The 25,342-nt window shown below is 48.9% G+C and overlaps 1 protein-coding gene across 7 annotated transcripts in view; it reads left to right on the plus strand.

Moving 5' to 3' along the window:
* The window catches only part of BRD4 (bromodomain containing 4), a 93,563-nt gene that overhangs the window by 39,481 nt on the left and 28,740 nt on the right, over window positions 1–25,342 (plus strand). For 4 of the 7 annotated variants that reach the window (XM_047699429.1, XM_047699438.1, XM_047699420.1 and 1 more), the window contains 4 exons: window positions 17,232–17,550; window positions 21,471–21,608; window positions 22,914–23,049; window positions 24,460–24,749. In XM_047699429.1, coding sequence (XP_047555385.1) covers window positions 17,266–17,550; window positions 21,471–21,608; window positions 22,914–23,049; window positions 24,460–24,749 — 849 coding nt within the window. In that variant the 5' untranslated portion in view covers window positions 17,232–17,265. Of the gene's footprint in view, window positions 1–8,291; window positions 8,383–17,231; window positions 17,551–19,276; window positions 19,349–21,470; window positions 21,609–22,227; window positions 22,315–22,913; window positions 23,050–24,459; window positions 24,750–25,342 lie in introns of those variants that run through there. The other 3 variants (XM_047699465.1, XM_047699448.1, XM_047699456.1) reach the window with 3 other exon arrangements.

The following is a 25,342-nucleotide window of genomic DNA, read 5'->3' on the forward strand; positions in this document are numbered from 1 at the left end:
TAGAGGGAGAGGGATAAGCAGACTCTGTGCTGAGTGCAGAGCTGGAGGCGGGGCCTGATACTACACTCCTAGATCACAACTTGAGCCAAAATCAGAGCCACATGCTCAACTAACTGAACCATGCAGGTGCCCCAAAAGCAAGTTGATTTGAAGCACACATGGATATTTGGGTGATGAAGTTGGTAGGTGTGGACTAAAGTCCAGCCAACCCTGAATGTGTAATGGTGTAGGTCCCTGTGGCCCTAGAGCCAAGTTCCTGAAGTGCATCCCCTGGCTTCCTTTCTAGAAGAGGGAATCTTCCAGATGTTTATGGTAAGATCAGCACTAACTTCTTAGGGCTCTTGAGCATCAAAATGTGGCTTGTGTGACTGAGGAACTGAACTTTAAAATTTTATTGTTGCTTAATTATTGGAGAACTTTAAAAAATGTTTTGAATACTTTGGGCATGTGAAGCTACTTTTTCACCTGTAAATTTTATAGAATCTAAATGCAGATAAAACATTTTTAAAGTACTTTATGAAAGTTTAGTCCTGCATTGAGATGTTCTGTAAGGATGGAGCATGCACTTGGATCTCAGACATATAGTACGAAAAGAAATGTAAAATGTCCGGATTTTTTGGTGTTTTTTTTTTTTAAAAACGATTTTATTTATTTAAGAGGAGGGAGTGCGTGTGATAGAGGCAGCACAAGCTGGGTGGAGGGACGGAGGGAAGGATGGAGGGAGAGGAAGAGGGCGACTCCCTGCTGAGCAGGGAGCCAACACAGGCACAGGCGGATCCCAGGACCCCCAGGAAGCAGGTGCTTAACTGACCAAACCACCCAGGCACTCCTCCCAGCCTTTTCTAGTTATTATAATTGAGATGGTACTTGGGATGGTATATTGGGTTCAGTGAAAATAATACTGTTATACATTGAATGAAATATATGGATAACTTCACCTTTTTAAATTAATGCGGCTACTAGAAAATTTTGAATTGAGTTGGCCATATTTTACTTCTGTCAGACACAGATATGGTGCAGGTATACAGCATCTGCTTTCTCTGTGCAGCAGTTCCCAGTGCCCACCCTCCTCCAGGTCCTCTTACTTCCTTTCCGGGCTGCTGAAGATTTTAGGCCCTGTTGGCTTTTGGTGAGTTCTCACTGGAGTCTCGGCCACTTGCTTGGTCCTTCTGTCTTGACAAGGCCTCAGGCCTGTGAGTATATGAGCCGTAGGCACACCTCTGCTCCTATACTAAGTGTTAGGTTTAGTGGAAGGGCTCTGCTACATCTCTCACCTGTGCAGGGTTTGCTGGGAGCAGGAGGAACATGCGGTCTGATCTGTCTTCCTGGCTACATGGGAGATGAACCCTCTGTTCCTCCTCGGTCTAGCTCTTTGCCCCAGGTCCTCAGCAGAGGTGTGGGAATCACTGGTGGGAGGGCATTGGGACCCCAAAGTGGACAGAGGAGGTACTTGATCAGCCCAGCTCTACTCCAGGTGACACGGGCCCAGGATGGAGAGCTGAGAGCTGGGAAAGACCTGGGCCTGAAGCAGCCCATTATGTGGGTCTCCAGCTTCCCCTGCGCACAGCCTGAAAATCACTTACTAAACTCAGTGCAAGGCCATTTTCACTGAGGAACATGCATGTGTGCACATTTTTGTTTACTTAGTCATTGTGTATGCTAGACCCTAGTTAGAAGCTTCAGACGTGACGAATGTTAGTTCCACTTCCTTAAATTTTTTTCAGTTTTAATATAAAGGTAGTGAGGAGTTGTGGGGAATGCTGCAAGTTCATTGAGTGAGCGTGCATGGGGGCAGCTGTTTTAGTTTTTTTTTTTTTAAGATTTTATTCATTTGTCAGAGAGAGAGAGAGGAGAGAGAGCCAGCACAGGCAGACAGAATGGCAGGCAGAGGCAGAGGGAGAAGCAGGCTCCCTGACGAGCAAGGAGCCCGATGTGGGACTCGATCCCAGGACGCTGGGATCATGACCTGAGCCGAAGGCAGCTGCTTAACCAACTGAGCCACCCAGGCGTCCCAGCTGTTTTAGTTTTTGACGAGTTGAAAGCTCCTCACCAAGTGAGCGGCTCTTATTCCTAAGTGGACGCTAAGGAGAAGCTGACTTTGCCTGCCAGGGAGTAAGCTTGGATTATGTGACAGTCTGAGTCTGAGATGCTCGCTTGGCTGCAGCTTGGCTGCAGCCGAGGCTCTCCTGGGGCAGGGATCACTGCCTGTCGTCATGGCCCATGCTGCCCAGGGGAGAGTGGTGGGCTGGAGATAGGGGAAGTGGGGGTGGGGGTTGGGGGGGACGGCGGGTGGGTCCTGCAAGGATATCAGATATGCTTTGTGTCATGTGTCCTTTTGCTCCGTGGTAGCTGCATCCCTGTTCCTGTCAGTGTTAAGAGTTGGGGTACTTAACATCTTTGGGTCATTTATCAGTGGAAATGAAGTGGAATTAATGGCAATAAGAGCACTAATTGTCACAAAACAACAGATCACTTCAAGTTCTTTTGCTTCTTTAGCTGTTCTCTTCTGAACTGATGTGAGTTTTGTTTCTGCTCAGCTCCTTTGCACTCTGAAAGTTACTGAGATCTAGAGAAGGTTGGTTTATTTAAATCCACCTCAAACTGACACAGATTGTCAGGGCAGAAGTAGACCCTGAGTGTTTGGTGAGGGCTGAGGCCTCCCAACAGACAAAGGATTGGCAAGCTTACCCTTTACCTGATAGAAGAGGTGCCTGACAGGAAGTCAAGACCATGTGGGCCCCTTGGCCTGTTTTCTCTGGTGTTGCTTGACTCTCAGAAGACCGGCCTTTGGTAATACAGTTTTTTTTTTTTTTTTTAAGGGTTTTTTTTTTTTTTTTTAGATTTTTTTTTTTTTTAAATTTATTTACTTGACAGAGAGCGAGATCATAAGTAGGCAGAGAGGCAGACAGAGAGAGAGAGGAGGAAGCAGGCCTCCCACCGAGCAGAGAGCCCGATGCGGGGCTCTATCCCAGGACCCTGGAATCATGACCCGAGCCGAAGGCAGAGGCTTAACCCACTGAGCTACCCAGGCGCCCCGGTAATACAGTTTTGATGCTGTCAGCTCTCATGACTGATTGTCTTTAGGCCTTGGGTCAGTCTTTTCAGTTCCTTTTAGTCCCCCAGTTCCAACTGGGGACTTGGGGGGTCTTTCTAGTTTTGATGCTAATTTTTTCACCTCCTTTGGGAAAAGTGATATTCTTTCCACTCCCACCCATTTTATTTGGGTTCTGCACCTGATGAAAACTGAGGCATGGTGAGAAGAAAAGTTGTCTCTCCTAGAGTCATATCCTGAGAGTGCCTGATACTGACAGATGTAATCTTTTCCATAGATGCTTTTTTTTTTTTTTTTTTAAATTCAGTTTCTCAGTGAGTGTCAGAGGGTAATGCTGTTGAGGTAAAGGCTACCCACTAAATATCAGCTCTTCATCAGTGTGACTGAGCTCCTGCAGCTCTAAACCGACAGTACGCATGTGCCCTTGTCCTTCATGGGTTCACTGTTCCTGGCTCCCAGCAACGTCTTCATGTCTCTGTGTGTCCTCTTGGCCATTGAAGGCCTGGTTTGGCCTTTCCTCTCCATGAAGGCTCTCAGTGGTCATCGCATCTATGGAAACACTTTTGCTGGCCCTGTTCCTGATCCCCTTTTGTCCCCAAGGAGCATAGGTGGGTCCCTGGGACACCTTGAGTCTTGCCCTCAGCCACCATGCTGTGACATGAAGAGAAGCTTAGAGGCAGGATGTGCTGTTGGTAAATCTGTCCTGCCCCACCCTGTTACCTCTGCTTCCCAGGATATGAAATTGTAGGAAGGTTGATTGGAATGTTGCGTTTCCCACTTGTGGATCTGTTCATGCATTGAATGTTGTTTTCACTTACATACAGCAGAGCTAACTGTGTGCTGAGCTGGCATGTTTTGGAACATTTCAGCCACAGGCAGTGGACTGCCTCTCCCCTGTGTGGAGCTAGCCACTGGCTGTGCAGGTGGTTAATCTCCTGCACTTCACTCACCTTCTGCTTCTTCTTGGCCTCCCAAATTTAGAAAGAACTTGACATTGATCACTTGCTTGGTGGTCGACACTAATCTGTTTCCCGGTATTTCATGTGCCGGAAACACCATAGGTAATTGTCTTTTTTTTTTTTTTTTCTAATAGTTTTAAATTTTGTTAATGAAGATCCTGAACTTGATTTTTATCCTTTTGTTGGAATTGAGAGGGTTCCAAAGGATACCATGTGATGTCATCCTCAGAAGCTTTCTGGTCTACAGCAGGGCCGTCCAAGACTGTATTATCAGCCTAGTTGGGACTCATCTAGTTTCTCACTCTTGAACTTTTCCCTCATTTCAGTAGTTTCACTGTCCTGTGAGAGGTGAACGACTCCCACTCTTTTTTTTTTTTTTTTTTTTTTTTTTAAAGATTTTATTTATTTGACAGAGAGACCACGAGAGAGGGAATACAAACACAGGGAGAGGGAGAGGGAGAAGCAGGCTTCCCACAGAGCAGGGATCCTGATGCGGGACTTGAGCCCAGGACCCTGGGATTATGACCTGAGCCAGAGGCAGACGCTTAACAACTGTGAGCCACCTAGGCACCCCTTGACTCCCACTCCTGGTGCCTTGCAGATTCTTCTTTTTTCCCAGTGTCTGTGTGTCCTTCCTACTGGAAAACCCTCGTCTAAGTGAAGGAAGAAGTACCCAGCCTTGCTCTCTACTTCAGCTTTGCAGTCTGCATGGCTTTGTGGCCATCTCAGAGTTCATCTTTCAAAGCAGGACTTCTCTACATGAATTAATGGTCCTTTTGCATTCCATATTACGGTGTAGATTAAGCTCAGTGCCACATAAACCACGTCAGCTTTTTTGGTTAAGTAAATAACTGGGGGAAAAAGGTGTGAAAGTGAAGTCAGGTAAAGAAGTTGGAGTAATGGCTTTATTTATTTATTTTTAAAGATTTTATTTATTTAACAGAGAGAAAACAAGCAGGGGGAGCAGCAGGCAGAGGGAGAGGGAGAAACAGGCTCCCCGAGGAGCAGGGAGCCCAAAGCAGGGAGCCCAAAGCGGGGGCTCAATCCCATGAGCCTGGGATCATGACCTAGAACTGAAGGCAGACACTTAACTGACACTTAACTGAGCCACCTGGGCGCCCCTGGGTAATAGCTTTAAAAAGAGACAACCTGAGGAAAATGGTACTTACCCTTACCTATGAAAGGCACAGCCCTAGGGTCACATCCCCAGGTCAGTGGGAATGCATCGTTTGTATTAATGGTATCCTTTTTCTGTCCTAACCTTCCAGCCTCTAATTTGGAGTGTTGGCCCAGGTCAAGGCAGCTTTGGGAAGTAGTGCCTAGAGGCCAGCTCACCAGGTAGAAAGGCAGATAGAGTGATGCACCACACCAACGGAGGTCAGTGGGGACTTCCGAAACAGGAGGCCAGGCTATTTTTACATATGTATTGGTTTGGTTTTCAAAGTTACTAGGTAAGAGTCATCTGCAGACCCACCGCCCATGTCCCACTTTATCATACAGTTCCATGTAGCCACTCATTTGCACATCTTTACCTAATTCCATCTATAATTTTGTATTCTGTTTTTCTTTTTTCTTTTTTTTTTTTATTGTAAAGGTTTTGAGAGAGTGTGCGGGCATGAGAGACAACATCAGTTGGGGGTGGGGAGAGAGGCAGAGAGGGAGAAGCAGGCTTTCTGCTGAGCAGGGAGCCTGACATGGGCTTGATCCCAGGACCCTGCGATCATGACCCGACCCAAAGGAGACAGATGCTTAATGGACTGAGCCATCCAGGTGTTCCTCTGAATATAACATTTTCTAACATAACATTTTGTCACATGTTATGTTATGTTCCCTTGACTTAAAGCCTAGAAATCTCTGGAACAAAACTACAGCCTGTGTGGGTCAGTCTGAATTTTATTGGCACACAGCCACTCTCATTTGTCTAAGGATTGTTGGTGAGCTGCTTTCACAATAGAGCAGCAGCGGAATGGAGTATTACAATAACCTGTATGTCTTGTACAGCTGACTGTATTTGCTCTCTCAGCCTTTATAGGAAAAATCAGCCTGCCCCTGCTGGAATGTTTTAGTTTAGCAGTTTTGATCTTGTCCACATCAGAGTTTTTGCTTTTGTTTTTTTACTGCATGCCTATCACAGGAACCTTTTTTTTTTTTTTTTAATATTTCATTCATTTATTTGACAGAGGGAGCTCAAGCAGGGGGAGCAGCAGGCAGAGAGAGAGGGAGAAGCAAGGAGCCAGATGCGGAACTCGATTCCAGGACCCTGGGATCATGACCCGAGACAAAGGCAGCTGCTTAACCAACTGAGCCGCCCAGGCACCCCTCACAGGAACATTTTATTTTTTAAAAAATATTTTATTTTTTTATTTGAGAAGGGATTAGGGACAGAGGGAGAGAGAGAATCTTAAGCAGGCTCCATGCTCAGTGCAGAGCCCAGTGTGGGGTTTGATCTCATGACCCTGAGATCATGATCCAAGCCAAAATCGAGATGGGATGCCTAACCGACTGAACCGCCCAGGCACCCCCACAGGAACATTTCAGATTCACAAGTCCATCCACCCACTTCTAACCATCAGCACTATGATGTAAACCGTATGTAACAGTGGAACTTTTTACTGTGCCTGAGTTGGTCATCCCTCCAGCTTCTGGCTGCTTTTGTAGGAAAAGATGGTGCAAAATTCTCAGTGCCACTAATTTAATGGGCCTCCTGATTGGTTTCTAAAGCAAAAGGACAGGAATTCTGATTGGTGGTGTTGTGATCTTCTGGGCCTGGCTCCCCGTCCTGGCTACAAGGTCCATATGGGCCTGGTGCCTCTCCCACCCCACCCCACCCTTGTAGAACAGACCTTCAGTGTGTTTACACTCCCCTACCAGGAAGGTAGCTCATCGCTACCTTGGGTCGCCTGGCTCGAGGCAGGCTGAAGGGCCAAGTCTGAGGTAATGGGCCCCTGCTTGGCAGGTCTGAGGGGCAGGAGTTAGGGCTCTTAACAAGCTGCACAAAGGAGGATTAAGTCTTCTGAGAGCTGTCTCAGCGCACAGCCACTGGCCAGGCTCCAGACAGTGCAGTCTGGCTGATGCGGTCTGGCTGATGACACCAGTGCTGTTCTCACCAGCTGCCTGAGCCAGTTAGATGGAAAAGTAATCCTGTTTGTGCTTCCCCACTGACACACATACGCATTGAAATGGGCCGTAGCCATGAATGGAAATAGCTTCTGCTCTGGGACCAGGAGGGAGTGGACCTTCTGATATTAGTGTTCCATAACTAGCATAACCATTCAGGAAAGGTTGCTAGGACAGGATAAGATTTTCTGTAAATTGACTGGTACTGAGAAATTGCCAGATTTTTACCAAAGTCAGGATTCTCCAACCCCTTCTTTTTATCTCTGGGTAGAATCTTGCATTTACTCCAAGTGGTTTTTTTTTTTTTTTTAAAGATTTTATTTATTTATTTGGCAGAGAGATCACAAGTAGTAAGAGAGGCAGACGGTGGGGGGTGGGAAGCAGGCTCCCTGCTGAGGAGAGAGCCCAATTAGGGGCTCGATCCCAGGACCTGGAGATCATGACCTGAGCCGAAGGCAGAGGCTTTAACCCACTGAGCCACCCATGCGCCCCCAAGTGATTCTATATGAGAACCTTGCAGTGGTGGGGAGGTGCCTTCCTCTGAAGGATGTAACTGTGCACTTGGAATTTCTTGAGGGGCCGTGGTCAGCTGGCATTGGCTAGCATTTTGCTCGGCAGGAAACAGATTCAAGGCAGAGCTCCTTGTGGCCCTTACTGTGTGAGAAACATAAATAACAACTTGGACTCTGTTCCTCTCAACTCTGTCCCCATGGTATCAGCAGGAAAGTATGTTTCAGAGTTCACCTAGGATGTGGGCTGAGTCACACTATAAACTGACAAACACATGGCCAGGTGCTGTGAGAGTTATCTTGGCTCTGATTTGTTTGGGGGGGGGGGTGAAATTCTTTGGAAAAACCACTTCTGGAAATCTGACTTGAGACTGTTGCAACCTGAGGGTCACATGGCATTCAGCTGCTTCTGCAGAGAGGGCATTGTAGGCCTGCTGATTAATACCTGCCAGAGTGTGGAAGTGGGGTGCCCCTGTGGCGAACCAGTCCTGGCAGGCCCAGTAGTGCTGGTTGACTAGACCTCTGCCCCATGATTGGTGAGCAGGGGCAGCTGTGGAGCAGAGTACTTGAGATCTTCGAAGCCCCAGGCGACCTCCAGCTGACTGACCAGGCCACCATCCACTCTCCTGTGTTACCACAGGGATGAAGATGATACTGGCACTTGCCTTGTAGGGCTGCTGTGAGGATTAGCCAAGCAGGTACAGCTCAAGTGCCCAGCAGAGAGCACCAGCCCAGGACGTGGCAGGTACGTACTGACAGGCTTCCCTAGGCCCTAGCTAGTGCGGGTGAGTGTGGTGATGGCTTGCACAAAGCTGGTCACAGGACTTCATTAGAGAATTCTTAAGGCTTCCAGTTAACCTGCACTGCTCCTCTTTTCCCTGGTGTCTTGCTGCCCAGGTGCTGTCACATGAGGGTGAACATGACAAAGTGGAGGTGGGATCCTTCGGCTTTGTGGGCCCTTGGGAGTCTAGGACTTCATTTGGAACTACAATTACAAAATCTGTCGTCCACAGCCCATTAGGTTTACTCAGCCTCTTGTGATGGCCTCTTGTGATTATCTCTTTCTGGACAGTTGTATATGGCCTTTCTCTTGCTTGTCCTCAGTGTCCCAGAACCAAGCCTACTGATGTCTGTTTCTTTTTGTCTTACCTTCTAATCTCCAGGAAACAAAACTTGCTGTTAATTTGAAAAACATTATTGTGTTGTCTGCTAAATGCTGTTTCTCCTTAAAATTTTCTGAGATCATTTAGAGGAATTGGGATGTTAGCAAATAGTATTTCTGAAAGCAGGAATGTTTAATCAGGGGTCTACTTAGGAAAAGAATTGGCATTTTTATTTTCATTAACTCAGAAGTTCCTAAACCTGGTTCACAGCATCCTTAGCATCTCTGATTTTCGTGATGTTCCTAGGCTGAAGGAAATACTGAACAGTTTTGTTTATTAGGCAGTATAGATACAACTGAATAAGTACTAATGTCCCAACAACTGTACAGCTGTTTGAAGAAATAAAACAGGTAAATTGAAAAGGAAAATATTACAACCTTTCATAATCACAGTTACTCCCTAATGGAATGTGCGTGCCTGTCGGGCACTGCTTAACTGCTCACGCTCCAGTATCTGCCCCAGGCATTTCCTGTTCCATACCGGGTTTTATGTGGTATTTACTTTTTTAAAAAACATTTTTTATGAATTACATTTTCTTTCTTTCTTTTTTTTTTTTTTTTTTTTTTTAAGATTTTACTTATTTATTTGACAAGAGAAATCACAAGTAGGCAGAGAGAGAGAGAGAGAGGGAGGCAGGCTCCCCGCTGAGCAGAGAGCCCGATTCGGGACTCAATCCCAGGACCCTGAGATCATGACCTGAGCCGAAGGCAGAGGCCCAACCCCACTGAGCCACCCAGGCGCCCTGGTATTTGCTTTTTAAGAAAGATAGTATTTACTTTTAGAGAGAGCAGTAAGGAAGAGCGGAGAGAGAGTCTTAAGCAGACTCTGCTCTGAGCACAGAGCCCAACCTGGGACTCAGTCCCACAACTCTGAGATCACGACCTGAGCCTAAATCAAGAGCTGGATGCTTAACCGACTGCACCACCCAGGCACACCTGTGGTATTTGCTTTTCATTACAGTGTTCGCTGAATGCCAAGTTTTGCAAGATGTGACATTGTCAGAAGGCATATAATGCAATCTAATGTTGAAATTATCGATTGCCTTGTACCTATAGTACCCCTCTGAGGTACCATGACACCCTTGGCACTCAATTTGGGGACCAGGGCACTTACTGTCTAATCTCTCTTCATCCTTTTCTTTTTCCTTAAATTGGGAAATTGTTATAGGATATTAGTTGGGAATAGATCCAGGAATAGGACACCCAGTTGATTCATGCAGCCTTCTTTGGATTGGAAACAATAAGTGAAATTCTCTTCCTGTCCCTTGTTCTTCATCTAACTCAACACAGTGAATGGTGGCTCCTGCTGCTTGGCCACAGGTCAGTATTTAAACAGACAGCATTTTAAGATCTTTTAGGCTCAGAACTTTGCTTGAAGATGATGTCTCCTTACATGTGCAGGTAGGCTTATGAGTTTCTGAGCATTCAGTTTGTTTCCCCCTCATTTAGCCTTGGTGCTGAGCCATTGATTTACCCTGTCCCTGTGCCATCCCCTCTTGGGTTCTCTATCTTTTGCATCTGTAAACTGCATTGGTGTAGGTGTAGTTAAAAATGAAATATCAGGGGCACCTGGGTGGCTCAGTTGGTCAAGCAACTGCCCTTGGCTCAGGTGTCATGATCCTGGAGTACCAGGATCGAGTCCTGCATCCGGCTCCCAGCTCCTTAGGGAGTCTCTCTTCTCCCTCTGATCTTCTCCTCTCTCATGCTCTCTCTCACTGTCTCTCTCTCAAATAAATAAAATCTTTAAAAAAAAAAAAAAGAAAGAAAGAAAGAAATATCAGGCAGGGGATTTCTATAGTATCTACATGTTCTGAATGACCCTGGAATCTGTCCCCCATGCTCCATCCAAGCAAACCCCACCTTTGGTCCTCCCACTATGTTCTCTACCCCATCTGGACCTGGCTTGAACATGAAATATAAAAGCCCAGTGTGTTTACATGGTCCCTGTGCTTTGCCTCCTGCGCCCCCCACCCCCGCCACCAAGTCAGCTCCTCAAATGTGCTGGTATCTCTCCTGCCTCCAGACCTGTGCCTGTGTTCCTGCATTGGTCCTACCTTCTTTTACAAACCTGGTCCCTTTCTGTCCGTCTCTGTCTCACCTACCACAGGAGCACACACCCTCCCTGTCCTTGGCCAGAGCAGCCCAGCCCTTTTCCTTACTGTATTTGCCCGAGTATTGCTTAATCACTGGAAGAATGTCATGTTGACCACAGAGTCCTGGGCGTGGCACATAGTTGACACGGGATGTATTGGCTGAGCAAATGAGTCTGGCAGTCACCACATTTTTCTTTGTGAGAGCATGAGCTGCTTTCCTTTTCCAAAGCTTCAAGATTGATCTAGAATAGAATCCTCAGGGTGACATTCACGTGTGGTCAGTGTAGGGTGTCTCCTATACCCGCATCATGCACTGAGCGTTTGGTAGGTATCGGGAGAAGAAGAATGACATAAAGATGGCCCTGCCCTCAGGCTTCCCTGTGTGCGCTCATGGGGCCAACAGGGAAAGCCACTCTAAACAGATCAGGGAAGCACCAGGTACAGCAAATGAAAGGCCTGAAGGTCACAGGGAAGGGGGCCCACCGTGGCCTCTGTGCTGAGTGTTGATGCTGTGGTGTGGGGGCAGTGTAGGGGGGAAGTGACTGCTGTGGGAAGAATTGAAGGTGGCAACCTTGTTGGATATTTGTGTCAGAGAAGTCACCCTGGCTCTCACATAGAGCTGCTTGCTGGTGCCTCTAGTTCTTGGCCCACAACAGACCAGAGAGTCTTTTTGGTTTCCCTCGTGTTCTTTGCTGTGTTGCAGGTGAGTGGCTTCTGGAAGTTTCATAAGGATTTTACTTGCCTGCAGTTCTGAGGGCTGAGCTGCAGGATGCCGGTTGTCTGGGCATTATGGCCTCGCAGTGTGCTCTTGAGGCCCCTGAGTGCAAAACAGGACATCCCAGGGATTTCATGGTGATCCCTCACATTGGGGCCATGGATGTTACCTGTCATTGTTTGTCTTCACAGCCTCCTCAAAGAAACTTTCAGGTACTTGTGTCTCCCAGGTCTATCTGATCTGTTAAACTATATATCATGCCTTCCATTTGAACTCTGGCAGCTTCTTTCCTTATGAAATTGACCTGGGTTGTTAAAAGTGTGTGGGTCTTGTGCTTAATGCTCATGTTACTTAAGATGGGCCTGTCTGTCCCGACCATTTGCACTGGACCCTTCTGGGGTTGAATGTTCATCTCGTAAGTGGGGACTTCTTGGTTCCAAGTCCAACTGAAACTTCCCAGGGGTCATGTTAGACTTTGGGCCACCGTGGCTGCATAGGCCTGATCTTTCTGCTTTCTGGATAAGTTATTTTTCTGTACCTCAGTTTCATCATCTTTAAAATGGAGATAAGACCAGAAGCAATCTCAGAGTTGTTTTGAAGATTTAAATACTACTGTATATCAAATGTGAGAACACTGGCTCGGGAAGGATGTTTTGGCTTTTGTGGTGAAGGTAGTAGTGTAAACCACAGAGATGAGGCAAAGTTTAGGGTCAGACTTTCTGTAGCAGAAGCTGTTCATCTGGTGAACAAAAAAACACAGCTTCCTTGGCTCAAGGGCCCATCTGGGCCTGGCTTTAAGGTGAAGTAAAGTGGTTATGTGCAGAGCCCTCTATCCCTTGGCCTCACTGAGAGTCTGTTTGGAAAGCAAAAAAGGCAACAGCGCAGCCCACAAGTTTCAGAAGTCAGTCACCTTGATTTCATCTTGCCTCCAGGACATTGCCCGAAGATTTCCAGAATGTCATTGCTTAATGGAAAAATGTGTGTGACTGCTTCCTCCCAGTGGGATGCGCTTGGCCCCCTGACATGTGTCCTTGTGGCTGACAGGGTTCCTCCACTGCCCTGGGTCCAGAATGCCTCCCCTAGGCTGGTGCCACTCCTGCCCCTTGCCTGCTGCAGCTTACCTGGCATGCGCTTGGCTGTGTAATTCTCACATTGCTTTCTAGGAGAAATTGAAGAGCGGAAACCAAACTGCATATCATTCTTTATCCTCACTTAATGCCACCCTCCCTCCAGGGCTCACTTCAGTGCATCCGGCCTCCCTTCATGATGGGGCCACATTTACACTTGTTCCCTTTCAGTCCTTCAGACATTTTGGTCCTACTGCGTGGAGACTCCTAGCTGACTCCAGGACTCCTTAAAAACCCCGCTGGCGTATTTTCTTCTCTGTGATGCTGCCTCCCTGTTGATAACTTGTTATCCAAGCACTCAAGTCCTATATCTCTCTGCCTGGTCCATGGCCATCATACAAAGGATCCTGGCCAGCTGGCACATTGTCCATGTCATTCTTCCCTCTGTTTCCCCTTCCTGCCTCACTGGCCCCACTTCAGTTTCTGTAGTTGCCCAGTAAATGATTACTCCCATCCACTTACCTGTGGAGCATTTTTTAGGGAGTGCTTCAAAGTCCTGTGCATGGGTTCCCGTCCTCCCTCCCCCCAGTTTTCTGCAAACTTTCCTGATCCACTGGCTTCACCTGGAGCCTGCAGTTGGTCTTGGCTGGCTCCGCTCCAGAGAGAAGGTATTTGGGTTTGTTTTTTTGTTTTTGTTTTTAAATCCGTTTACTGTATTGTTTACAGTACTTTTATTTTGAAAGGAAACTAAATCAGAAACCACACATGGGTTTCCGTAAAATTAAATATCGTGAGAACAAAACAGCATCGTTAAAGTCTATGTGGATGATCATATGGTGCACCTTTGTACACAGCCTTTTACACTGGCATCAGATGGGGACTCTCCTTGTCAGGCCTGGAATGAGTGAAATGAAAACCGGGGAACACACACCAGGTGATTAAATGCCATCCACCTAAAGCCTGCCCTGTGAACCCTCCCACAGCCCCACGGGAGCCCTTGCATGTCAGTCTGAGGTGTCTGTAGACCTTGCCTCTCTGGAATTGAGGTGCCCTCTTTATTGATTAAAGCTCAGAGGTTGGCGAAACCCTCTTCTTTCTTGCTGCTCACCTCAGCAGGGAAGGCACACTTTTTGAAGGCTTCCATGCATGGCCGAATGCAGCTTCTGGGATGCTTCCTCCCTTCTCCCCATGTCCTATTCAATGACGTGTGATTCACCCTGGCCCCTAGGTTTCTATTCCCTCTGTTCTTGCCTCTGAGAAGGCTCTTTCTGATGGTTCCACACCTTATCCCATCCTTTGGGTGCTTCCCCTCCCTCGATCTGTATGTGGCCTTCTTCCTGCTCCCATTGGGGTGCATTTACTCAGTTCACTGGCCTCTGGCTCCCATGCCGTCCTTTCTTAGCTGCGAGCTGGGCTCACCTCATGTAGCCCTCATGTGCCTCCTTCCCATCAGTAGTGCCTCTGTCCCAGCTGTCTTGCCTTGATTCATGCCCAAGCACTTCTTTCCAGGGCCACATGGCCATTAGTTCTGGCCGAAGTCCCCAAAGTCTGGAGCAGGCCTATCCCGTTAAATCTGCCTTTGGAAACTATTATAGTGCACAGTATTCCGCATTTTCAAATGAAGTTCATTTGGGGGAAATGCCCCTCTCTTGTCCTGAGTTCCTGGAGCACCACTCTTATGAGGTGCTCTGCAGGCTGCTGCCCAGTTCCCCACCTCCAGTGCCCCCTCAGGCTCTGATGCCAGATGACTGGTTTCAGCTCTGGGTGCTCCTTCCCCATCTTTAGCACCATGTGAGAGGTACCAGGAAATGGCTTCATATCTGCAAAGCCCCCCTACTCTCCTGTAAGTGTTCTTCCTGGGCTAGTATTCTCACACCCATCATGGAGGTTGCCATAGGAGCCTCCCTTCCCTTCTCAAATCTCTGGAGGACCCTGAGAAGGCACAGACTAAAATACTCACCTGGTGTCTTGGACACAGTTGGGCCTCATTAATACTTAAGTGTAGCATTGGATACTAAAGGCCACACCTAGACTCCTCTACATTGCCCTGCTAAAACATACCGTCCTCCAGGGCCTTGGATAATAGCACTAGTGTTTCTCCACAGTGTCTTCCCTCCTGTGAGCTATAAATGATTAGTGAATTATCTAGTTTTGGGTTTTGAGTGTTTGTCATCCCATCTGTGAAAAAGCAAAAGGCATTCATAGATCTCTTACTTGTTCGGTGAAAAAGAATAAAGAACAGTCTTTCCTCTTAAAGCAAACATGAATTCAGTTCTCAGACTGAGTCTGTAAGATTCAGGGTCTTGGATGTGATGGCTTTGGGCTGTTTCTGCCTGGGTCCCCTTTCTGCAGCAGCCTTCTCCTTGTAGCAGTGTCCTTTCTACGTGGTCACTAGCCAGTTGACAGCTAGACCTGCAGTCAACCAGAGCACCCTGGAAGGAATGCTGTCTCCTTGACCAGGTCAGTTTTGTCAGTTCTTGGGCTCACGCTGCAACTAGGACATAGTTGTAGGGGGGTGGTCAGCCTCAGGCCAGGAGTTCCAGCTTGCCACAGCCTCCTAGGACACACTCAGCGCCGAGTTGTATTTACACAGCAAGCTTTCCCCTGTGCTTTTCAAATTTGGTAACTTGCCAGAACTGAATTTACAAAAATTCAGTGGGGACTTTGTTTTAAATTATACTTGGTTTGGGGGCACCTGGGTGGCTCAGTGGGTTAAGCCTCAATCTCAGGGTCCTGGGATTGAGCCCCACATCAGGCTCTCTGCTCACCAGGGAGCCTGCTCCCTCCCCCACCCGCCTACTTGTGATCTCTGTCAAATAAATAAATAAAATCTTAAAAAAAAAAAGATTTTATTTATTTGACAGAGATCATAAGTAGAGAGAGAGAGAGAGAGAGAAGGAAGCAGGCTCCCTGCCGAGGAGAGAGCCTGACGTGGGACTCAATCCCAGGACCTGAGCCAAAGGCAGAGGCTTAACCCACTGAGCTACGCAGGCGCCCCTAAATAAAATCTTTTTTAAAAAAAATTACACTTGGTTTGAATTATAAAGGAATTCTTGAACAGCCAGAGTGCCTGGTGTGTGGTATGTTCCAGAAAGAAAACCATGACAGAGCCAGTGAACTTGTCCTATCTTTTTTCGTCCCCTTTGCCTGCCAGAGTGTGGTTGTAAAATCTGTCTGACTTCCCCAGCCACAGAGGTTTTCTTATCCCCACTGAACTCCTGGGTTTATTACTAGAGATGCTCATTACATACAGGCAGTTCCTAGATTACAAAGTTGTTCTTATTTCAGGGACTGGGTTTAAAGGTGAAACTTCCTTTTTCTTGCCAGTAGAAAAGTGTCAGAGAAACAGTGGACAGAAAGAATGCCAAATAGTACATGTTTGAACAGATGTTTCTTCTCATTAATAGAGTGTGGGAACTCTGAGCACTGCAAGTAAGGGGTGGGTTAGTGTGTTTCTGGAGGGCAGTTGGCAGTAACAACATGTACCCGGGATCTGTGGTTTTGTTAGAGTGACTGGACCAGGTGCACAGAGTTGCCATTGCGAGAATGTTCGTGACAAGATTTGTGTTGTTGGCATGTCCCGAAGCAGGGGTCGTTCATGTGAGGGGAGGGCACAGGATGGGGTGCTGACACACGCACTGAGCTGAGGGTCTTGCACCCGTTGTGCAGATCACAAGAGGTGCCCTTTTTTTTTTTTTAATTTTTAAGATTTTATTTATTTGACAGAGATTGAGAACAAGTTGGGGGAGTGACAGGCCGAGGGAGAGGTAGGCTCCCCACTGAGCAGGGTGCCAGATGTGGGGCTCGATCCCAGGACCCTGAGATCACGACCTGAGCCGAAGACAGATACCTAACTGACTGAGCCACCCAGGCACCCCGAGGTGCCCATTTTTATAGCTGTCTAAAGTGGTAGGTTGAGTGTGGATTAGTTTTTAGGTTATCAGCAGTACCCTGTAGGATTTCTTGAATCAGCAAATGGGCATTATTTTCAGTTACCAAGGAGGTGTTCTCAGTGAGTGTGAGGCTTCACCCTGCGGACTTAGCAGTGAGCTAGGTGGGCCACTCTCCCTTCCTGTCCCCAATCACCACAAACAATCACTGACTTTGCTTGATGTTTCATGAGCTACAGGTGCAAAGAATTTTAATGTAAAGGATATATTTGAGGGCTTGCAAATCGTCCTCTCTCCTACACAGGCAAGTCTCTTAAAAACTCTCAGTTGTCATGAAAACCTGGTTTGTTGCTTATTCTGCCCCTTTTTGCGTGGATTCAGTATGTGTCCACAGCCCCGCCTGCACCTGGTCAGTTCCTTTCTCTGAGCCCTGTGTCCCTCATGCCCCTCCCTGTTGGTGCTTGATCTCTCTTCCCTGCTGTCGGATACATCTTTGAGGAAAGCAGATACGGGGCCCTTTCGGTCAGTGCATGGAGTGGCTCTCTGGTCAGCTTGACAGCTTTCCACCAGAGGAGCTCAGCCCTTGGAGGCCACAGCCATGTGTTACTCTGAGCAGTGCCCATCTGAATGCCTGGTTTCTGATGAAGGCTTTTCTCTTCCCTTGTAGAGTGCCCAGTGAAGAATGTGATGGGATCAGTAGCATGTCTGCGGAGAGCGGCCCTGGGACGAGATTGAGAAATCTGCCAGTAATGGGGGATGGACTAGAAACTACCCAAATGTCTACAACGCAGGCCCAGGCCCAACCCCAGCAAGCCAACGCAGCCAGCACCAATCCCCCACCCCCAGAGACCTCCAACCCCAACAAGCCCAAGAGGCAGACGAACCAACTGCAATATCTGCTCAAAGTGGTGCTCAAGACACTATGGAAACACCAGTTTGCGTGGCCTTTCCAGCAGCCTGTGGACGCCGTCAAGCTAAACCTCCCTGTGAGTAACCTGGGCAGGGCCCAGGGCTGCTGTCTTCCAGGTCTCTTCCCGTGTTGCTCCTGGTGAGGGTGGGCTCAAGGTCGGGGCAGAGGGTGTCAGGGGCAGAGGTACCTTTGGGGCCCAGCTCTGAAACCCCAATACTCACAAGGCCCTTGAGTGAGTGGTTTCAGTTGTCCTGATGGTTGGAAATAGGAAAGGGGAAGAGAACGTGCTGACTCACATAATAACTGGCTCTTAGATGTCAGGATCCAGGGGATACTATGTAGAGATATTGAAATAGGGGTGAAGGTGTGCTTACAGCTTTCCTTCCGATTCCATAGGGGAGCAGAAGTGGGAGCAAGCATAGTCCAGGTCCCCTACTTCTCAGACATGGTTGGCTGGCCCAGCGTAAGTGGATGTGGTTGGTCACACTGTGGAAGTGGGACTGGTTTGCTGCAGTGTCTTCTTCGGTACCGGCATCATCATCATCGTCATCACCCAGAGCACAGGGCAGGAAAAGGTAGTGGAACAGCTCCCAGGGAGTAAGCACATGCAGGGGCTGGTTGGAGAGCGGAGGTACGGATGCAGCTGTGCCCTCAGAGGCTTCTGTGCGCACCCTCCACCTGCTGTGCCATAGCCACAGCACACTTGTTCCTGTTCTTTTGTACCCCTCCTCCTCTCTTGCCCTAGAGAGTTTTCCTTTTGCCCCATCCCTAGCAAATGGTTCTGGAAGTCAGTTTGTATCTCAGGGGAGAAACAGGATAGATGCTTTTTTTTCTTTTCTTTTCTTTTCTTCAGAGCATCAGGGATTGATCGTCTTTAAGTTAACCCCTGCTGGGGCACCTGGGTGGCTCAGTCGGTTATGCGTCTGCCTTCGGCTCAGGACATGATCCCAGGTTCCTAGGATTGAGCCCTGCAGCGGGTTCCCTGCTCAGTGGAGAGCCTGCTTCTCCCACTGCCTGATGTTCCCCCGCTTGTGTGCACACGTGTGCGCGTGCTCTCTCTGTCAAATAAATCAACCAATCTGAAAAAAGAAAAACGTTAACCCCTGCTGTTTGCTACATCCCGCACACTCCCACATGAGGAATTATGTGATTACTGCCTTAGCCCTGGGCGGCTGTCTGTCAGTGTTCGAGCTGCACCCGTGTAGGACCCTTAGTGTCTGACCGGCGTCCAGTTTCAAGAAAGATGAATACAGAATTGTGACCCTCCTCACAGAAAGTGTCTGTGGCAACTGTCCAGTTATTTCTGTCTGCTGAATAGGTGTTATGCGTTTGGGAAGAGCAAGTCAGGAGGATGCACGGCAGGTCTGGATCATGAATCGGCTCAAGAGAGGGGATGGAGACAAAAGAGGGTCCTTGTGAGATCTGGGCTTCAGAGGCCACTCTTTTCTGTTGACCACGAGAAGGAGTAGAGGCAGACAACCTGTCACTGGGGGAGGTTCTTGGGAGAGCTTGCTACAGCATAACCTCGGTCTGGCTAGTGGGCTAGACTGGGCCAAGCCACGCAGGGTCCACAGGTGAAGGTGACCTCAGAGTAAATGCAAAGGATGGGGACAGAAGGGGGGGGTGGAATGCAGGGGGCCTGAGGCTTTGACAGCACCAGAGGGCGGTGGGAGGCCTACAGAAGAGCCAGGGGAAACACCAGCAGAGAACAGTCCCCCCACCCCCGCCCCATTCCCACATCAGAGGCTACAGGGAGGTCAAAGAGATGAGGATTCCGACCTGACCCTCCTGTTGGCCTTTAGGAGGGCATTGGTGACCTTAGGAAGATGTGACGCAGAAGTAAAAACCAGATTCCCGACGGTGTGAATGAGAAGGTGAGGATGCGAAGCCATCATTTCAAGAAATTTGGCTTTGAAGGGAAAGCGCGGCAAGGCGAGAGTGGAGGAGGGGTTGGTTTGTTACAGGAAGATACAGAGGGCTTACAGGGTGAAGACTGAGGAGAAGGGGGTGGTACTGGGGGACCTGAGATCCCGAGGAGGCAGTGTCCCAGCCAGCGATACAGACATGGGTGTGGGTGGTCTGTAAGGCCCAGTGGTTGGGGAGTTGGAGGTCATTCCAACGTGGAGGCCAGGCTCCCCAGAGGTCACAGGGTGAGTCCTGTCTCTGTGACTGTTGGACGTCACCGTCACCCTCAGCAGCTCTGACTAGGAAGAAGAGGCCTTTGGAAGGTGCCACTGGTCTGGTGTCTTCAGGAAGGTGGGAGAGCAAGGAGCTGGCCCAGAGAAGCAGGGCAGGGCTGGTCAGCTGAGACCCACGTCATGCTTAAAGCCTGGTTTTCCGGGGACCTCCCCCCTCCTTGAGGAAATGTTAATACAGCCACCAAAAGAAGGGTTCCTTCTTTTTCTCTTTTCTGACACCTTCCAGGAATCTTGACCTGAGTTTTGGCCTCTGATCCTTGCTGGACTTCTCGCTAGAATGCCTGCCTCTCTTATTCAGTAACTGTGTATAGTTGGATTGTTATGCCCCTAAACCCACTGCCCCCTTGTCAGTGCACTCTGCCCTCAAGCACTGTTCTGTCTGGCCTTGAGCCACTTGACAGACTATGGGCAATTCAAGCACTTGACGCCACTGTGGGCCATAGAATAAGGTATGTTTCCACTGGGGCACATATATTTGGCTTTGGCAGGTCTCCTGGGAAAGGTGGTCAGAGCCATAGTATAGCATAGAAAGTCTGGTGCGGTCTGTCCTCCTGGCCTCCTGGCCAGAATACCCAGGCATGCTTGTGCAGCCCTTGTCAGGTCAGGGACGTGATCTCTGCTACTCGTTTATATGTAAGCTAGTTGTTTTTTTGTTCCTTTCTCATGGGTGTCAGAGCAACCTAAAACCTCACACACTGTGTTCACCTTTTCAGTACTGTCCACCATTTCCAGGCAAGAGCTTGGTACTTGCTAAAGGATAGACCTGTCTTTTCTGCCATCGGTTCCCACTTGGACTTGTTCTGATACCCCAGTCATACCCAATTACGGGAGCCTCTGAGATAGCGGACTGTGGAGTGGGCCAGATGACACAGGTCCCCCTGCCTTGGCTCTGTTTGATCCTTCTATCTGGAAACCTGGTGTGTTGCCTATTCTGCCCCAAGATACCTCCTGTGGCAGTTTTTAAAAATAAACATTTAGTATAGGTTTAGATTTAGAGAAAAGCTGACAGTAGTAGAGTCTGATTTGAAGGGCTTTAGGGCATCTGTACCTGCCATCCAGCTCCTTCTGTTGGGCACTTGTAGAGTAAGATCTGAAGCTTTGAGGAGTGGGGTCTGTGGATTTTTTTTAACTGAGGATTGTACAGATTGTCCAGATTCCTCATTAACCTGGTTAGTTGTTCAGATATATCCAGGTACCACTAAGGGATCCTTAGAAAGACCGTGCTAGTAAAAGAAATGGAAGTGCGATGAAGTTGAGTGAAGGCGGAGGCTTCTGCTCTGCGGTTCGTCAGTGTGCCCAGAAGCAGGGAGTCCCGTTGTTCCAGGTGGGCTTTACCACTGGTTCCATAGGATTTCGTGTTTTATGGACCAATAACATTTCAAATGGTAGAGGAAAAGTAGAACTTGCCATGGATTGTTTCATTAGGTAAGAAGTGCTTTTAAGAAGGCTGTATGTTTTCCCCATTATTTATTAAAAATTAAAGGATTTTACCACCACCACCACCAACAGCAACAAAAAATAGAAAAAAAGCATCGATCTCTGTAAATACAACCTGTTCCCAGACCGGGCAGTTGACACGCTTGCACATTTCCCTCCAGATTGCCACCCAACATTTAAGAATTCTTCCCGATTCGCTTTATCCTGGCGTTCCCCTTGAGATTGCTTGCTGAGACCATGGAAGAGCTTCGGTCTGTGCTGTGGCTCTCATCTGTGCTCCTTGAGTGAGATCCACAGGCCCACTATGAGTGCTGCATGGCCGGGGAGGTGACACTGGCCTTTTGCTCTCTTTGCTCTTCAGGATTACTATAAAATCATTAAAACACCTATGGATATGGGAACAATAAAGAAGCGCTTGGAAAACAACTATTACTGGAATGCTCAGGAATGTATCCAGGACTTCAACACTATGTTTACAAATTGTTACATCTACAACAAGGTGAGATGTGGTGGAAGATGTCCAGCTGCCCGGAGGGGAGGGGAGGGGTGGAGAAGAAGGCTGGCATATCTGGAGTCTGGGCAGGGGTGCTTGGGAGCAGGTGGGATTAGTCTAATGGGAGATCATTTGGAGCAGAAATAATGGGACCCGTGGTTTTGCCTGTGACAGGGTGTTTCTTTTTCGGGGAGGAGGGTGCTGGCCTTGTTTGACTTCCAAGCCGTCCTTGTTAGCTTGAAGCATGTGCTTCCAGTGCCCTTGGGATTTTGGTTCTTGAGCATGTCTAGAGAAGGTGTGAGGAGGACAGTGACGACTCATTAAAAAGTCCATTTGGGTGATGTAAATGGTCAGGAAGGAGCCTACTAAAATGTAGTTGTGCAAAGGTGTGCTCAAATTTCAATGTGAGAGAGGGTGTGCTGGGGCCCACTGCTTCTGAAACTGTGGACATGACCACTGACAACTGGTGGCCATAGAATTGAATGTCCCCTGATCTCACATGTAGACCTGAAAGTCACTTCTTAACCCCATTAGCCAAACCTTTTGGCTCGGCTGTGCCATGAAGCCAGATCATTTGTTTACAGTTCAGACCACAGATGTGATTAAAACCAACCCTTTCATATAGAACGGCTCTGGAGGGAGACCCTATACAGAACTCAGCTTTTGGCCTCTGCTGGTGTAGTGGGTAAAATTGCCCAGAAGAGATGGGTAGGTGAGTTTCTTGAAGTTTACTGTGTTTTTTTAAAGTCTTAGCTCCCACCACTAAGTTTAAGTGACATGTGCACAGAAAAGGTTCTTGGGTTAGAGCTGAGTGGGAATAGCATGTCGTAGATGAGGCAACAAAGTGGGGACCCATAATGCAGTTCAAGATAGGCATGGCCCCGAGCCCCGAAGAGCTGCCTTGAGGGTACACTGGGGAGCATTATCAGAGCCCTGCTAATGTATCTGTGGCAAGAAATCCTGTGTAATGCAAGTATTTATAGTGAAGTTGAATTGTGTCAGAGGAGGGCTTCTGTCAGTGATTGGCAGGGCTTGTTAGATACTTAAGGCATTAAGATGGCTTCTCAGGCCAGAGCTTAAAAGAAGAGAGGGAGGTGCAGGTGGATGGGTGCTGGTTCAGGCACATGAGCCTTCGTGATAACCTGGTGGTGTAACTGTTGTGGCCCTTGAGGGTTCAGATCGGGAAGGAGCCCGACTATGATACTTGATGCTTTGGAGCAGGGAGTGGGTGGCACAGGGTGGGGAGCTCTTGCTCCGTCTGGAGAGGTGATGAGGGCTTTCCGATGCTCACTCCTGTGTCTCCTTTTCCAGCCTGGAGATGACATAGTCTTAATGGCAGAAGCTCTGGAGAAGCTCTTCTTGCAGAAAATCAATGAGCTGCCCACTGAAGAAACTGAGATCATGATAGTCCAGGCAAAAGGAAGAGGACGTGGGAGGAAAGAAGCAGGTAGGGTACCTCCGGTGTGCCCAGCACTGTTGGCCTCACACTGAAACAGCAGGGACATTGGCTTTCCTGTTCCCCGGTCTTTGGTCCTTCTCCAGGTTTGGAGGGGGTGGGAGGGGACGGTACTCTTAGTGTTGGACACGCCCCAGAGGGTCACTTGACTGGGTGACCTCCCACAAAGTAGAAATAATTGGGCCCTACCTTTTGATAGACTTTGGTTAAAAAGAAAGTGTAAATTTTGCAAAGCATTTTTAAGTTTTTTGAATTCTTCACTCCATTTTAGAGAAGAGAAAATTTGGCCAGGGGCAGTTTTAATTCATAATCCCTTCTTGGAACCTCAAGGTTGGTTATTTGAATTATTTTAAGATGCTTATATCAGAGCCAGGCCTGCCTTATGATGCTGCTGAAGTCGAAGTGAAGCCCTCCACTCTTTGCCCCTGTCCCTTAGCCTGACGCAGGATAAAGGCTGGCTGGCGGGGAGACAGTGAGATGTTTCTGTCTAGGAGAAGCTCCAACAGCGGCCTTTTGCGTCTTGCCGTCCTCCGCTCCGTGCTGAGGTGGCCCGTGCTGTGAGTTACTTGCTTCTCTCCACAGAGGGCTTTCACCTCGCTTCCCACCCTGCTCAGAAGTGCTGGCTTCATGGGAGCAAAGGTGCTTGGCTGGATCCCAGGCAGCGTGGAGGGGTAGCCAAGGAGAGGTGGTCCTGAGGGTCACCCCTTAGCTGTGGATCCGGCTAAGAGGTGTCCTGTATCCTTAACATCCAGGAGTCCTGCCCTTGTGGCCTGGGACCAGGAGTTTGGTTTGCACATGGGACAGATGCGGGGCACTGTGTGTTTGGGCTCTCGCGCATAGCTGCAAGGAGGCAGTCTGAGCCGGTCACAAAGGGCAGCAGCCGTCCAGCCTCCTCCTGCGGCTCAGGGAGGTGGAAGCTTGCCAGTTTCCAGAAACCTTGGCCAGGGCTCCCAATGCTGGCCCCTTGCCAGAATTGCTTACTCAGAAGGCAGCGCTTCTGGGAATGAGGACAGCTCTGTCCAAAAGCGCCAAGGAACATTTTTCCGCTCTCCATCTACCGTCCTGGTGCTAACTCTCAGCATGTGTTTCCTGCTCCTTTGGCCCAGGCCTCTGTGCTTATGAAGGCGTCTTTGTGCCCGATTTGGGGCTTGAAGCCAGGATGCCTCAGGAACTGTGGAATGCAGTGTGCCACTGCTCTCAGAGAACCCAAGGGCAGGTGGACCAGTTTGGCTGAGGTCTGGGGTGTTCGAGTTGTTCTGTCTCTAAGGCTGATAATCACTGCGACAGTGTGTGCCATGCCCGTGCGGATGTGTGTTCTCCCCATGTGACAGTGTTCCCATAAGGTCAGCCAGCGTGTGTCGGGCTCGGCATCTAACCACCTGTCCCTTTTATGATTGATAGGGACAGCAAAACCTGGCGTCTCTACGGTACCAAACACAACGCAGGCATCGACTCCTCCGCAGACCCAGACCCCCCAGCAGAACCCTCCGCCCGTGCAGGCCACACCTCACCCCTTCCCTGCGGTCACCCCAGACCTCATCGTCCAGACCCCCGTCATGACAGTGGTGCCTCCCCAGCCACTGCAGACACCCCCACCGGTACCCCCTCAGCCACCACCCCCACCGGCGCCAAACCCCCAGCCTGTGCAGAGCCACCCGCCCATCATCGCGGCCACTCCACAGCCTGTGAAGGTGAGCATCCCGTGCGTGTGTGTGGCCCAGCCCGGTCACTGGCGGGCTCCTACCACCTCCGCTAGCGCTCCTTCTCTTGTCTTCTCCATAACAACGAGGCTGGCAGGAGACAGTCACTTCTCCCTGCCAGTGCTTCATGCAAAGCCTGGCCTGGTTCTCCAGGCACTTGCAGGTATTTTCTGGGGGGATTGTATAGTGTTTATTAAGTCACAGCCTCGAAGCTGCTGCCCTGCTGGCCCACAGATTCCAGAGTTGAGAACCACCTCCCAGGGGCTTGCTGACCTCCTCTCCTGTATTTCTCATGTAGACTGTGCATATTTGCAGATGTTGCCTAAATAGTCTCTAAAACATGCCTCCTTGTGGGGGTGGGGGGCAGTGTGACGAGGCTTGGCTCTGAGTGACTTCCCTGGTGTTAAGTAGGAAGCTGCTTCTATAGCTTTCTTTGGGCTCCAATGAGCAGATTCTGCACTTGGGTGTGTGCTTCCTCGTGCCCCTGGCCGGGGTTCTGTCCCAGCTGCAGAGCAGAATGGTGGGACAGGGTCTGTTCTTTCTTGCCTTGGTCCTTCACCCATGGAGTTGCTTTTGATCCCCAT

This window comes from Lutra lutra, chromosome 1, assembly GCF_902655055.1.
Source record: "Lutra lutra chromosome 1, mLutLut1.2, whole genome shotgun sequence".
In the NCBI taxonomy this organism is placed as follows: domain Eukaryota; kingdom Metazoa; phylum Chordata; class Mammalia; order Carnivora; family Mustelidae; genus Lutra; species Lutra lutra.